At 52.9% G+C, this 15,813-nt stretch overlaps 1 protein-coding gene across 1 annotated transcript in view; it reads left to right on the top strand.

Annotated features, from left to right (window-relative positions):
• The window catches only part of LOC118698577 (gamma-aminobutyric acid receptor subunit gamma-4), a 41,627-nt gene that overhangs the window by 1,001 nt on the left and 24,813 nt on the right, over positions 1–15,813 (top strand). Inside the window, exons 2-3 of the mRNA XM_036401971.2 lie at positions 4,995–5,143; positions 5,341–5,408. Coding sequence (XP_036257864.1) covers positions 4,995–5,143; positions 5,341–5,408 — 217 coding nt within the window. The remainder of the gene's footprint in view (positions 1–4,994; positions 5,144–5,340; positions 5,409–15,813) is intronic.

The following is a 15,813-nucleotide window of genomic DNA, read 5'->3' on the forward strand; positions in this document are numbered from 1 at the left end:
GCAGATTGTTACCCCCAGGGCTTGGGGGAAGAGGGATTTTACTGGCTGAAGCTAATTGGCAGAATAAGCCGCCTTAAAGCCGATCAAATCCCATTACAGATGCAGCCAGGGACAGGGAGCATGAATCCTGCTACTAATGGTCTGCCCTGCCAATGCTTCCCGACCCCGGGGGTGGGCACAGACTCCATCCCTGCCATGGTCCTGCGTGGTTTGGCCTTCCCAGGGCCGAGGAGCAGGAGCTGCCCCACTGCTCATGCCCTGACACCCATCCTCTGCCGTGCCCTGGCACACAACCTCCCGGGAGGAGATCCCTGCAGGTGCCAGGGGCACTGGAGGGCTGAGAGGGGGTGGATCTGTGCCCCACTGTCCCTGCAGTGCATTGCCACAAGCCCTGCATCTCCAGAGGGTGAGTTGTGAGCTGCAGGATCACACAGAGGAGTAATTACATGTATTGTATTAATGTATTCACATCCCCTTGAGCAGGAACGCTCACCCCACAGCTGGCCCAGCCTCTCTTCTGCCCAGTGCCTCAAGCCCTGCCCTGAGCCCTGCTTTGCCAGGAGCAGTGGCTGTGGAGCTTGGGGGGTGGGCATGATGGAGTGGGAGAGGAATCCTGTGAGAGGAGAAAAAAGAGCAAGTTACAGCAGGGTCTTGCTCTGCATTTGCTGCGTTTTTCCTGGGTGCAGTTGTGGAGGGTTTAAAATCTCCTCTTCCCTGTTCCTCATGGTGGGTGCTGGGGTGAGGAGCTCTGTGAACAGAGCTGTGTATGTGAGCTCTTTCCCTCTGGTACAAGCAGCAAGACCCTTCCCCTGGCTCTGGAGGGGCTGGATGCTTTTTGCCAGGTGATCCAGCACTCCCCAGAGGGTGCCCCCAGCACAGAGGCTCATTCACCAGCCTCTCCCAGGGCACTGCCTCGGCTGGGACCAGGACAGCCAACTCGGAGCCCTGAGGGCAGGATCCCTGCACAGCATCAATCAGATGCTGGGCTGGGCAGGTGGCTCAAACTGTGCAGATTGGACCACTGGGGTTTCATGGAGTGTGTTGTCAGAGGTAGGAGGAGACGTGAGATGGGTAGGGGGCAGTTAGAGCCCCCCATCCTTAAATCCTCTGCCTGCTTCTAATTCAGAGTCCTCACCCCTGTGCCTACAACCCTAGGAGGCATTGGGATGGGTGAGTAAGGACACATTAGCATGTGGTAATTAGAATTGACCACAGTGCTTTTTGTTGCATTTGCTGCTCTCTTTTCCCTGGGAGCAGGGAAGGCTTTCAGCTGTGCTTGCAGCAGGGCTGGATACAGCCCGGGGATCTGCATCTGTGCTGGGAGGCTCCTGCCTCAGGGCCACCAGCAGCAGTGAGTAACAGTGGCTGTGCAGCCCAGCCAAGCACCACCAGCTGCCCCAGCAGGCAGGGAGCAGAAGTTTCTTCAAGGGCCCGTGGCTCTTGCCTGTTCTTCCCTTCCTCCTGCCAAGGGAACACCTTGGCACACAGCTTGGGCACGGGGGGAGGGAGCCAGGCTCAGCCCCTCAGGTGACTTTGCCCAGCAGTGTGTGTTTGGAAGCCCCAGCCAAACAGGTGTCTGCTTGAGTAAAAGGGAATTAGGGAGTGAGGCACGGCTCTGCCCTGCTGTAATGCCAAGGGCTGCCCAGGGAGGATTGTCCAACCTCATCCATACATGTGAGCACATCCAAAAGGACACCTCCCTGCCGTGCCAGCCTCCTGCTCGGGGCACCAGCAGGAGCTGCCATGGCCCCAGCTCCTCTGTCAGGACCAGGGATTTCCTTGCAATGCCCCCAGTTCTGCCCTGCTGTCACCCCCTGCCCACACCGTGGCTGTGTCCCAGCCCATGGCCCTGCTCTGAGGAGGGTGTTCTGGCATCTCCACACACAGAGGTGAGGAAACACAGCTCTGCCTTTCCCCCTGGCTGCACAGAGACATATGAGAAGTGGCTGTCCCCTGTCACCAAGCCAGCTGCTTTGTGCCTGGAGACGGAGCTGCCAGGCCAGGCAGTGTTCACAGCACGTTGGGGATCTCTCAGGTCTGCAGCGTGACATTTCCATTAGCAGCTGGAGGGGGGATGCACATGTCACCTTAACACCTCTTCTCTGCAATAGATCTTGGGCTCTTCCCTTCTCAGTTAAAGTGGGGCCACCAAGAAAAGAAACCAGAGAGGAGGCAGTGGCTTGCAATGGGGTGGCATGAGAGTTACACTCTTGACCAGCAAGGGCTGATGTGTGTCTATGTGTGAACAGGCACTCAGAAAAAGCATATTTTCTCCAGCAAAAACTGGCTTGCTTATGCTAAGATGGCTTAATATGGTTTAGTTGACTGGGATTAGCTGCATTAGCAAAAAGCATATTTTTGGTAGTGTCCCTGCATCTGTAATAGAGATGTGACTCCCTGGAAATGCTACCCCAAGCCTTGGTGTGTTCATCAGTGACACTAAATGGGGGGAAACCAGAAGCGTGAGAGCAGGGCAAGCTCAGACTGGGTTTGCTCAGCCCTCAGAGGGATGTTTTAATTTCTGCTGTAGCCTGAGAGTTTCTCAGAGAACGAGGATTTTTGGCAGGGCAGGGGGACGTGCAGAGTTCAGTGCTGGCAGGTGACTCAAGTAAGGTCAAGGGAACACGGAGAAAACGTCTTGGTGCAGGAGGCAGCCTCCATCACCCAAAGCTTTGGCAGAAGGGAAACAGTTTGGATTGCATTTCAGATTGCATTTCCAATTGCATTTCTGATGACTTTCCCTCACCCTGAGCTGTGCTGTGGGCACATGTCCCTGGAAGGAGCGGGACCAGCCCCTTATGTGAGCCCTGTGCCACCCTGGGTTGGGCTGGCAGTGTGCCCTGTACCCCTCTGGGCTGGGCTGGCAGTGTCCCCTGTGCCCCTCTGGGCTGGTGGCAGTGTCCCCTGTGCCACCCTGGGCTGGGCTGGCAGTGTCCCCTGTGCCACCCTGGCAGTGTCCCCTGTGCCACCCTGGCAGTGTGCCCCGTGCCCCTGCAGCTGGCTGGCTGCTCGGAGCTCCCTGCCCGCCCGCCTTTGGGAGCCAACATCACGGCGAGAGCCGGGCCAGAGCGCTGCTGGGATGGGGAAGAGCATCCTGCCAGCGCTGTTTAACACTCCTTCAGCGTGGTTGGAAAGTGCGGCGCAATCAGACGGGAAACAATGCGCTGATGTAGCAACACCTAATGCGCGGCGGCAGGCAGCCAGCTGCGCTGCCCGGCCCGGCCGGGGGACGCGTCCCAGAGCTGCAGGGATGCAAAGAGTTCTAAAGCGATCGTGAAAGCGAGTTTTGGCTGGGGTTTTGGAAGAGGAGCATCTGACAAATCGGCCGCAACGTGTCAATTTAATGCTTTTCTGCCCCCTCCGAGCACATCGACCGGGCTGAGCCTCCCCAGGCGCTGGAGGGAGATGGGATCTGTTAAAACCGAGAGCAGGCTCCCGGTGCTAAGGTGATTTCAGCATTTCTTGTAAGAAAAGGAAAGGCCCAAAGCAAGGGGGCCCCGGGCCGAGCAGGAGCGTTCCCGTCGAGGGTTCTGCAGCGCCGGTGCTGGGGCTGCTCAGCAGCGATGGCCCCGATGGCCCAGATGGAGCAGCACAGATTCAGTGGGTCAGAAGCCCCTTTTGATCCTCTTTTTTGTCCCTTTGGATTGGTTTCTTTTTGGATCCTTCATTTGCATGAAGGTTTAAGGTGCTCGATTGGCCATGACAGTTCTGTCCAGGCTGGCTCGTGGTGCACTTTACTGAGGTGTGTTCTGGTACCTTGAGTACCGGATTTCTTATAACTACCCTTTTAACCCCTTTTACAATATAACATCCAAACTAACAGCACATGCTTAACGATCTATCAACTATTTTACAACAGTTCCTAAGCTATTTTTAACAGACCCGTGGTGCCTGGTTGCACCTCGGAGCTGCAAGGCTCCAGCTGGGAAGTGTCAGCGCGGTGACAGCTCCTGCTGAGAGACCCTTGCTGTCGCTGGAGCAGGTACCACACTGCCCTGGCAGACATGGAGGGGGCTGTGCTGGCATCCTCTCCCACGTATGGCTGTGGCATTCCATGTGGATGAGCTGCCCTGAGCAGTGGCAGGTGGTTACAATTTCACGGGTGACCATGTGGACCTAATCTAATCAGACGGTTTAGGAAAACTCCTCTAGGAAAAGGGAGGAGTGTGAAAGGTTTAGAGAGGGCAGGGTTGAAAGGCAGCAAGAGAAGCTGTTGCTAAGTGGATGTTGTCCAAAGGAGGATGGATATGGGCTTTCCTTGCCTGGCTTGGAGCTGGGAGATTGGGAAGATGGGGCATCCTTAAATGGGAGCTCACGCCACAGGCTGGGGAGGAAGGGTTGGTGAGTGCAGGGAATGGGTTGTGGCAGGTCCTGGCCTGGAGGCAGAGGAGTTTGCATAAGGCTTTAATTTCCAGGGATCCGTGCAGGGCAGATGGCTGGCTTCCTGGCATGCAGGACGCCTGCGTGGTAGATTAGGACCTCTTTTCTCTGAAATGCATTCATTGCAAATGTCTTGCTCCCCAAAACCACTGCTTTGTCACTGTCTCCTCAGAGGAAGCCTGCTTCAGGTGTCAGCAGCAGGCAGAGTAGTGGAGGTATTTGAGGTGAACAGGCAGCTCTGGCAGCAGGAGCTGCTGGGTGGGATGAGCAGGAAGGCAGGGAAAGCAGGGACTGCCTCCCACACCTCGGGGATGAGCAGTGTGCCTCCAAAGGGAGCTGAGGAGGAGGTGAAGCACTCCATGCTAGTCTTTCCCGCTGGTGGCAAGGCCCCTGCATGTCTGGTGACCCTGAAGTGAGCAGAGGTGCCAGGCGAGTTGTGCCTTCTTAGCAGGGTGGCTGAGAGGAGATCCCTGAGCTCCTCATGCTCTGCCTTTTAGCTGCACTACATCCTCCTCCTTTGGTATCTCTGAAACACAGCTATGCCCCTGCTCCCAGGGAGTGCCAGAGAGCTCTTACAGCCCTGAGTGTCCCTGCCCTCTGTCTCTCCTCTCCAGGTGTGAGAGCACAGAGGAATACGATTACGATTACCTCAGCATCAATAAAACCTGGGTCCTCACGCCCAAGGCACAGGAGACCGATGCCACGCAGATCCTCAACTCACTGCTCAAGAACTATGACAACAAGCTGAGGCCTGACATTGGCAGTAAGTGTCCCCTGAAGCTCCCTGTGGCCACACCTGGCCTGGCCATGTCTTGTGTTTCCCGTGCTTTGGTGCCTGCTGTAGCTGGGATTTTTGTTGTGGTAGAGCCAAGCTCATCCCAGATGGGATCATTCCTTGTCTGATCCCCCTGCCACTGCTCCTGGCCCCAGCTGATGGTGCCTGTTTTCTTGTCTTTCCAGTCAAGCCCACCTTCATTGATGTGGATATCTACGTGAACAGCATCGGGCCGGTGTCTGTCATCCAGATGGTGAGTGCTCGTGTGCCTGCAGGGCACCGGTGTCCCCTCCCCACAGTGCCTGCAGGGCACCGTGTCCCCTCCCTGTGGCAGTGTGAAGGTGGTGTTGACATGAGAGGAGGTTTCCTTGCCCTTGGTCAGGGTGCTCTGACCTGCTGGGAGCTGGAGAGCCCTGAGCACCATCGATGGTGATTGCTCATGTGTCCGCTCCCTGGCAGGGCTGGCCTAGCACTGGGGCAGCTTGTGTCATGCTGGCTAGATGTGGTGTGAAGGTGGTGTTGGCATGAGAGGAGATTTCCTTTCCCTTAGTGAGAGGTGCTCAGACCTGCTGGGAGCTGGAGCTGGAAAGATCTGAGCACCATCAATGGTGATTGCTCCTGTGCCTTCAGGGCACGATGTCCCCTCTCCGCAGTGCCTGCCTACAGTGTCCCCTCCCCGTGGCAGTGTGAAGGTGGTGTTGACATGAGAGGAGGTTTCCTATCCCTTGGTCAGGGTGCTCTGACCTGCTGGGAGCTGGAGAGAAGTGAACACCATCGATGGTGATTGCTTGTGTGCCTGCAGGGCACGGTGTCCCCTCCCTGCCAGGGCTGGCCCAGCTGGGGCAGCTTCTGTCCTGATGCCTAGACATGGTGTGAAGGTGGTGTTGGCATGAGAGGAGGTTTCCTTTCCCTTGGTGAGGGTGCTCTGACCTGCTGGGAGCTGGAGCTGGAAAGATCTGAGCACCATCGATGGTGATTGCTCGTGTGCCTGCAGGGCACGGTGTCCCCTCCCTGCCAGGGCTGGCCCAGCACTGGGGCAGTTTGTGTCATGCTGGCTAGATGTGGTGTGAAGGTGGTGTTGGCATGAGACGAGGTTTCCTTTCCCTTGGTCAGGGTGCTCTGACCTGCTGGGAGCTGGAGAGACCTGAGCACCATTGATGGTGATTGCAGGGCACAGTGTCCCCTCCCCGCAGTGCCTGCAGGGCACTGTGTCCCCTCCCCGTGGCAGTGTGAAGGTGGTGTTGGCATGAGAGGAGGTTTCCTTTCCCTTGGTGAGGCTGCTCTGACCTGCTGGGAGCTGGAGAGCCCTGAGCACCACCCCTGGTGGGGAGCAAGGCTCTCGAGTGGCCTCAGGGAGCTCACAGCCCTTCCAGTGCGGGACGGTGCTGTCTCTGGTCTCTGCTGGCAAGGGGTGGCAGACGCTCCTGCCTGGTGGCTTTGCCCTCTCCTCCCTGGGAAGTGTGTGGGCACCAGGATGTTTAGGGCAAGGTGGCACCAGGGCAGTGTGTCCCAGGAGGGCTGAGAGGTACCTGGAGATGGTTCCCATGGTTTCTATGGCAGTGTGAAACTTCAGGTGCCCAGGCCTGGCCAGTGGTGCTGAGGGGCCTCAGCTCCAATGGTTCTTCTTCATAGTGTAGCACCTTAGAGAGATGCCACCAGGACTGTGACAATTTCTCCTTATGGCTCAGGACCCAGCTGTACCAAAAGCTGTGAAAACACTTAGCAGAGACACTCTTTGATCAGGAGAGCAACTGTTGGCTATTTAATTTTCACAGGAAACTTCCTTTATTACTATAATTATTTTCCCTGCAAAGTCATCCTTTTTCCTTTTTACAGCAAGGAAGAAACCTGACTGCTGTCAGGTTTTGAAAGACTTCTCCAGTCCATTGGGCAGTGAGGTCGAGGGGACAAAAGCAAGATACAGCAAGGACAATTTGGTTTTTTTATTTCTCCCAATGCAAAACAGAGCAGGAACAAACCCAGCCCACTTAAACTAAGAAAAACCAAAAAAAACCAACACAAAAAACCGAGTTCCCAGGATGGGCAAGTTATTTTTACTTTCCAAAGTACATTTCCAAGGAACAAACCCCTCTGGGGATGGAGGGATGGTACAGTAGCTGAGGTACCAGTTCCACTCCAAGGAGCATTTTGAAGCAGCCCTTGTGGCTGCCACCACCAAGGATGTGCCCCTGGCACATCCAGATGGGCACTGGCTGGGCACCAGCTCACACCATGAGGGCACCATCAGGAGGCCCAGCAGGGACGGCCTCGAGGCTCAGAATTTCCTTGCATTGCTCCAGCATGCCCAGCTCGAGGGGCAGGACCACAGCCTGAGCTGGGTGGGTGTCACCCCCTGCTCTCATCATCATGTGGAATGTCACCCCACATCTCTCCAAGGTGTGTCAGAGAGGCTCTTTTCCCAGCCCAGCAGTCGAAGAAGGAGTCAGAACTCTTCCATTCTTGTTCTCAAGGTTGTTTATGGTTTCTTATCTATAAAATTCTTTCTCTGGCCTGCCAAGGTCTGTTCAGCAGGACAGACAGAGGCACTCTGACTACCTCGGGGTGGTGTTATCTTTTATACTAAAAACTCTGTGTACATCATTTACCATAACTTCCCAATACCTATCATCTATGTCAGACACTGAACTTCTACTCTAAACCAATCCCAAAGTGCCAACATCACAGCAGAGATGGAGGCCAAAAAGAAGAAGGAGAAAGGCAGGACACACCCAGTCCCTTCCATCTTGCCCCCTGAACCCCCATTCCAGAAACCCCAAAAATCTATTTTTCACCGTGTGACAAACTATTATTCTACCTAAACTTTTGTGGCTTGCAGATCCTGACATAAGGCTGGTAATTTTTTCCATGGGTCATAATCGAAGTCTCAGGCATCTTGGGTTCTGTGCCAGGGTCTCTGAGCCCCCTGGCTGGGGCTTGAGCCACCCAGGACAGCCAGAGGGATGTCCTGGGTTCCAACACCCTGGCACAAGCCCCTGCAGCCCCTGGGGGTGTGGGGCCAAGGTGGCACACGAGCAGCAGTGCAGGGGCTGGCTGTGCTCACCCCTCCAGGTGAGCCTGCAGGTAGAGCACAAGGGTCATCTCACAGCTGGCTGCTCTACCTGCTTTGCACTGCCCAAGGATGTGCCAAGAAACCCACACAAAACCCAGAGCAGATCCTCATCCTTCCCTTTCCCTCTCATCCTTCCCTCACCACCCTTTTCCAGCCCTCTCTGCCATGGGAGCACTGCAGAGCCAGGCAGGTGCTAGCAGCAGAGAGTGGTTTCTAAAATCCACTCTGCATCCAGAGTTCATCTCTCCTCCTAAACAGGGAAGCTGCTGCTAGGCTGGTTTCCTAAGAAACACAGCTTCTGCCATGGTGATGGGGATGTGGGAACGTGCGTACGTCCATCCCAGGCTTGCAGGATTTTGGATCTGCTGGGCTAGCACCAGCCAGAAATGGCTGCAGGTACAGCAGCTTCAGGCACATTCAGTATCTCTGGTATTTTTGGGGAAACAAGATTCCAGGCAATGATAACAGCCACCCCCAGCAAGGGGAAAAGCTGTTGTGTGAACTCAGCCCTTACTAGAGACCAGGAAATCATGTGGGAGAGCTCAACCCATGTGTTCAGCTCTTTCTGAGAGAGTCAGAAGAAGCTTTTTCTCTTTGTGAAATGGGGCTCCACAAGTGCACAGGACCCCTGGAACTGCCAGCATCTGCAGGGCTGTGCTGGGCAAACTGCTGCCATGGGGCTGCTGCACCCCTCTGCAGCCTTCCCACCTGAGGAAGGGATTGCTCCTTGTGGGCATGGCCAGGAGCTGCTCAGGCAGGGAGGAAAGTGCTCAGTGTGGACAGTTTTGAGGGGTTTTGTTGCATCAGTCACAAGGGGCTGTGCTGTGCCTCTGAAGTGCCCTGGTGCTGCCAGTCCAGAGGTCCCCACAGGGTCCCAGAATTCACCTGTGGTCTTGAGAAACCTCCATATGACAGCCCAGGTAGACTCTCCAGGGATATCTCTCCTTCCTTGTTCCCTTAGGTAACCTCTTAAGCTTGAACCTGTGATGCCCTTGAACTGTGAAACCTTTTCCCACAAGACTGAGGTGATATTAAAGGTACTGAGAGCAGCTAGAGCCAGGTCTCAAAGCCTCAGATTTCTGCTATCTGTACCCTGTGTGCTTCCCCCTGCCCTTGGGAGAGGCTGTGTCCTGCTCCATGGTCTCCTGAAGCAAGAGGAAAGGGCAGTGACAAAGCTGCCACGGTGTCACCTCTAGACTTGGCTGCTTCACCCAGTTGTTTGGTGTTTGTTAGCTTTCCCATGCTGATGCAGTGAATTAAGTCATTCTGTGGGTCCTGCCAGCCCCTGGCAGGCTGGCATCAAACACATGATGGATGGTCTGTGCTGGGGACACGTCATTCCCACCCTGTCCCCGTTGGTACAGCTGCTCCCAACCTGAGAAGCTGTGCCCTCTCCCAAGTGCCTCCTCTTGCCTTTTCCCCCTGCACAACCTGAGGAAATGCACATTTCCAAGGGAAGGGAGCTAGAATTTGTCTCAGAGCTCGATCTCTCTTGAGCCCATGGTGACATTTCACTGTGCCACAGACAGAGAGGCTTGTGTAGGCTGGAAGGGCCACTGCAGGGGAAATGTCCCATTGATCTCTTTTACGTGCATTGCCATGACAGTGCCTTATGTAAATATTTCTCTCTCACATAGGCTGTGTGGAAGACAAAAAACCAAGTTCTGCTTTTCAGAGATACAGCAGCATTGCTGTGGCTGTTAGCCTGGACCACTGTGGCCTATAAATCTGCAGCTGGAGGCTACAGGATGGAGTAGAAGGTTCCAACTTCAGCAATCTGGTTTAAATCCTGGTCTCCTGTGATGCTCACCCTCAAAGGGTTAATGCCTCACTGCTGTCTTCATCCTGCTGGTGCTCTGGCAGGGATTGGAAGCTGGTCCTCCATAGCCACTGCCCAGCCTCCAAATGATAAATCACGTCAGGATACAAAACTGATTCCGGTCCTTAAAAATGAATAGGTGATTTGAAAATGCCCTGTGCTGGGTGTGAATTCTGCATTCCCTCATCAATCACTTGTCATAAATAACATTAACATTCAGGAGTCAGCAGAAGGTGGGCAGCTTTGGAGCAGGAAGAAATGTAAAGCGATTTCCTGATATCTTTTGTACACCAGAACAGCAGTCTTGTCTCCAGTTTAGGTGGCTGAGCAGATTTTATTCTGAAAAATATTCAGAATATCCTATTCAGATTGTATTCCCTCTTTCTGAGGGAAAGGACCCTCAGAAGGTGGGGTCCAAGATCAATGTGGCAGTGACCAGAAGCAGAGCTAGAAGATGGTTCAAGGACAGGAGGTGGGACAGGGGGAAAAGTGGCACCATCAGGTCCCACAGCTCTTTACCCCAATCACTTCGTGGGCTGGGATTTCCTCCCCAACCCCGCGAATCTTTGGGTGGGATTGGAGCACTCAGCACCTCTCAGGGTGGTGTGAAGCTGTGTTTACACCATCAGGGGAAGGATGCACTGGGCCACGAGCCCCTCCAGAGCTCTGCTGCCACTGAGCACTGGCCAGCAGCCCCCGGAGCCAAATGAGTTATCACCCGTGGTGCTGCAGCTTCCCAAGCCCTGGCTGGAGCTGGATGCCCAATTAGATTCCCATTGACACAGTGCTGAGGTGTCCCTGGCTTATCAGAAGCTCAGCCTGATGCAAAGCCCTGCCTTCGTTCTCTGAGCATGTTTGTGGGAAGAGGTGCCAGGGAGGAGACTTTGGGTTCAAATTTTTCGCTGACTGGTTGTTTGCTGGAGGGATTTGTTCCTGGTTTTGTTTTGTAATGGCTTTCTTCCTATAGATTATAGCTTTAACTGGTGTCAAGGGCACCTAGAGCTCTGGATCACCTTCCTTTAGGGATGCTTAACTCTCAGGAAATGAAAGTAAAGCAGGTGCCAGCTATTGGGGCTGAGTGTCTCTCAGTCCTGAGGACGTCCCTGACGTGTCCATGAGGGACAGCATGAGTGAGAGGGGGGGAAGTGCTTCTCTTCTGAGCCTGGGGATGGAGCAAGTCTTGCTCAGAACTTCTCAGATTCTTCCCAGAGGCCAGAGCTGAATGTCCTTTTCTTCCTTTCTTACACAAAACAGGGCATGAGGCTCGAGGAGCCAGACTGAGAGCATGGTCCAGACACTGTGGCAGCCTCCTGGCAAAGGTGAATGGAGACATTTCAGTCATCCTTGGTTACCTGCCTCAGGTGTCTGGGATCAGAGGCACTGCACTAAGGGCTGGTTGGGGTGCTGAGGACTCCTTTGTTTGCTGTGTGTGAGGAGGAGATGCCCTTGTGTGCCAAATTTTGTAGCAAAACAGAATGACAGCCCTTCTGCTGGTGTTGTACACCACCTCAATCTCATTACTTAATGATAATAAAGATGGAAAGAGCAAAATTGGCCTCCATCATTCACCAGGGGCACAGGTTCTGCTGCCTCGGAAGTGCCTGTGATTTCCAGGGGGGTTTCTGAGCTCCTATCTCCATTGTTACAGCAAATTGTTTTCTTATCTCTGCCTGTGAGTGGGGGGCTGGCACCTGAAGAAGGTGATATGTCCAAATACAAGCGTTGGCTTTTCCCCCTTGCCTCTCTAGGAAGGAGAAGCTGCACACTGTTAAATTCATAATGCTCTGCTTTTCTACATTAGTTACCGTGCAACACACTCACGAAATTGAGGGTGAAAAACATATTTTCCCACATCTGGAGTACTGCAGAAAGCATTTAATAGATTTGCACATAGGGTGCATTCGTGGAGATGCTGTGAAAAAGGAGGAGGGAGGGAAAAGTTTATTCCTTATCAGCTGATGAATAATTAATTTACAAACATTGTCTTGTTAAATATAAATTAAATCCTCATTTGACACACTTTATAATTTAGAAGTATAAGCCCAGCATGAATGAAGAGAACCCCCCACTGACCCCTTTCATGTAAATCCCGAGGAGGCAGGGAGGGAGGCTTGGCTTTCAAAGTTAAAGCTGACAAGGGCTGGTGCTTGGGAAGGGGATGATGTGACAGAGAGAGCTTGGGGACCTGGGGCACTTCATCCCGGCTCGTGGGGAGATGGCTGAGCGGGCCAGGAAGGCACTGGGTGTTTGCAGAGCCCCTCTCCGAGGATTGCTGCTCCCCTCGGAGCTGCGGATCGCAATCCCTGCCTGATCAGAGAAAGCAGCGAGGCAGCAGCTGCTCGGGAAGGGCTGAGCTCCCCCAGAGACCCCCGAGAGGGGAGCAGGGCTCTACAGGAGCTAAGCCAGCCTTGCAGAGAGCCCTGGAGCAGCTGGAGGCTGGGGAAGCTGAGCCACATCCCAAAAAGTGCTCTGTTAAAGCAGCCCCACTGTCCCGCTGCAAGGCTTGGGTTAATTCCTTCCTTTCTCCCTAAAAGACAGGGAAACCAAGACCAGTAATAATTGTATGGCTCTGAGGAACACTTAAGTCTTGATTATACTTAGCTTTGGCTGCTTTGGAATAAGTAGGAAGGAAATGAATTGAAAATGGCATGCTGTTTAAAATGCTCCACTGTGTTGCTCTGGAGCACAAGATAAGCCTATAGGTAAAGGAAATTTGCTACCTCCCCCCTCCTTCCCTGATAATAATAGGTTCCAGCAGTTGCACAGCACTTCTCAACTGAAAGGACTTAAAAATCCTTCACAAATCATCTGTCTGGGAGGCAATAGCCCAGATGCACCCACTTTAGGGTGGATTGCAGTGCCTAAAGCACACTGCAGTGCTGTGCCAAGGGTTGGCCATCAGCATGAACCTGCTGGGCTTCTGCAGGACACACTCATGGGCTAGCCTGGTCCCTGAAAACAACGTGGATCACAGAAATTTAAAGTGTTTGGAGGTGGTGTTGTTCTCTAACAGCCCCAGTGCTTTTTCTGGCTGTTGTGTTCAGTGCCTGAGTGATGGCTCGGAGCTGTGCCGCATTTATTGTGTCTTCACAAACCCTCCTGTGCTTGGAGAGGGCTCACATCTCCTGGTTCCTTGATGTTCAGGAGCAGGCACTGCCCCTCATGCAGGTGTTCACACAGCACTGAGGTCAGGTACAGAAGGGCAGCAGCTCTCCTCATGAAAAGTTTGCCTTTCCCTACAAACCCCCCTCGGGCCACTGAGAAATGACACCAACCACGTGTGACTTGTGTGGGACAATGTGGGACAAACCACGGGCTGCAGCTAAAGGTCTAATGAAATAAATAAGCTGCTCCCACCCTAAACATATCCCAAGAGCTTCCAGAATTGTCAAAGTTTGCTTCCAAAACGGAAAAGAGCTGATTTATTCACTATGAATAATTCAGCCAGCTCCTTTTATTATCCAGAACATACACTAATCCCCTCCAGATATTTTCTGTGTGACATCCATGTTGGTATTTTATTTACAGGCTGTGCAGAAAACTCAAGGAGTCTGTTATCAGTGAAAAGCTGGAGGTTTGCATCTGAAATTTGGAGCTAAATAAAACCTGAAAATCTGGACAGTGGCCTCCTGGGGGCAGGGAAAGAGCTTTTCCTCTTTTCCTCGGAGACATTTCTGGAGAGCAAAGCCCTAAAGTTAATTAACATCTGTGCTCGCAGCCTGGTGCTAAATGGGGAATGTGGCTGTACTTAAAGGTTTCTTAAACTGCAGCATCAGTGCTGGCACACAGGTGCCTCCCGCAGCCACAGGCGGGGCAGCCTCTGGCCCTGGGGCAGCGGGATAAATCAACATCCATAATGAAGTAATCGGCTCTTGTAAATTCCTTCACGGATCCCATTTCCGCCCTTCTGCTGGCAGCAATGACTCAATCCCTCATTCATTCCGTGCCAGCCTCGGGAGAAAGCTCGCATCTCTTCAGCTGGGCTGAATGCAGCAGAAGGGATGTGCTGGCCCTGAACCTTTGCAGGCAGCCTGGGAGGGATGCACCAGTGGCACCCGAGGAGCTGCTGTGCTCTCTGTGCCTGACCCCAGAGCATAATGGCTATGGGGTCAGAGAATTCCTGCAGGATTTGGCCCATACCCTCCCATTTCCCACACCACTCAGGATTTTCCATGCCTGGGTCTACTCCTGGGTCAGGGGTCTCATCAGCCCCTCTAGAAATCTCAGCCTTCATTCTAGAGAAGCTGCAGCCTGTATAGGGGAAGCTCACCAGATTAAATACCAGAAAGATGGTCTCTTTAACATCCAGGGGAAACTGAACATTCTCCAGTAGTGATGCAACAGATTCAGAGGCGAAGAAGGACAGCAAAGGCTGAAAAGCCTCCTCACCCTTACCCACAGGAAACCTTTCCTACAGTCTGGGGTCACAGCAGCTGCACCCAGTCCCCCTTTCCAGATGTTTCTGCCAGCAATGGGGCTTCCTGCTTGGTAAAGAGCCACAGGGCCACTTCTCAGTGACCAGGGCAGTGTCCTTGCTGGGGTCTGTCCTGCTGCTGGCTCTCAGCTTGGCAGGCCATTCAAAGAGGCTCTGCTGTGATGCAGAGGCTGCATTGCTGCAGGGTGGGCACAGAGCTGTGCCCACTGCACTGCAGGGGATGCAAAGCACTGGTTCCACCTCAGCCACCCAAAGGAGCTGCCCTGCAGATCCCCAGGCTGTGCTCGTGGACAGGGCAGGAGGCTGTGTGTGATCCAGCTACTGATCTGTGCTCTGACCCTCATTAAATTGATTCTTCCAAGTCAAAGGGAGAGCTCTGCTGTGTCAAATTTGACAGATATATGGACTGTGAGCTGTACCAATAGTTGTCACTCGCTGGGCTGAATGATTTTTAGGCAGAGTTGATTTATCTGAACTGAAGGCCTTAGATGTCTCTGCAGGAGAGGATGGGATATTTCAGGTGTGTGAGAATCAAGCCCAGAGCTGGTCAGAGGCCAGGGTTTGAGGCCAAGGTTTCTGGTCTAGGGCAAACGGCAGCATCATAGGAGAGATAGGCTCATTCTCCCCTCCCACTTGGGACAAATAGCCAGAATTCTTCAGCATTTCCAAGGAGAAATGGGTTCAGGGACAATCAAAACATTTACATTTGGTTTCATCAGATTGTTTTGATTTGCTCTTCATATGGTGATAAATTCTGTCCTGCATAAGTAAAGCAAGAAAATGAGTATTTGGAAATAAACGTCAAAGTGAAGTGCATCAACTAGATAAGGGTAAAACGAAATATTTTGTTAGCTTGCTGAAGAAAAAGAAGTTTTTGAATGAAATTATAAGGTTGAGGTAATTCATTTTAGGGTTTGACAATTTTAATTTATTTTGAGCAAAACACCTTTTTTTTTTTTTCCAGTAGAAATCAGTTCTATTTATTTCCATGCATTCCCAGATGAAGCCATCCTACCATTTCCCTTAAAAGGCTGTTGTGAAATCTGCCTGCTATAAATGTGTCACAAAATGGAGACCATTTCTCAGAATTCAGTAGTTGTGGGTGACCACAATCAATATGCTTCAAGGACCTCTTCATGCCTCGGTGCTAAAAGCAGAATATTCTGATTATTGCATCCCATCTCCATGCACAGGAAAGGTTTAATTGCCCGTGGTACAAATTGGAAGTGAGAAGCCAGCATGAGCCTTCCTGGGGCTTTGCTGCTCCTCACATCTTTTCAAATTGCCTTGGTGTCTCTGTGGCTCCAGCTTGGTGAGATTTGGTCAGTGGCTGG

The sequence above is a fragment of the Molothrus ater genome, chromosome 14, assembly GCF_012460135.2.
Source record: "Molothrus ater isolate BHLD 08-10-18 breed brown headed cowbird chromosome 14, BPBGC_Mater_1.1, whole genome shotgun sequence".
NCBI classification, from domain to species: Eukaryota; Metazoa; Chordata; class Aves; order Passeriformes; family Icteridae; genus Molothrus; species Molothrus ater.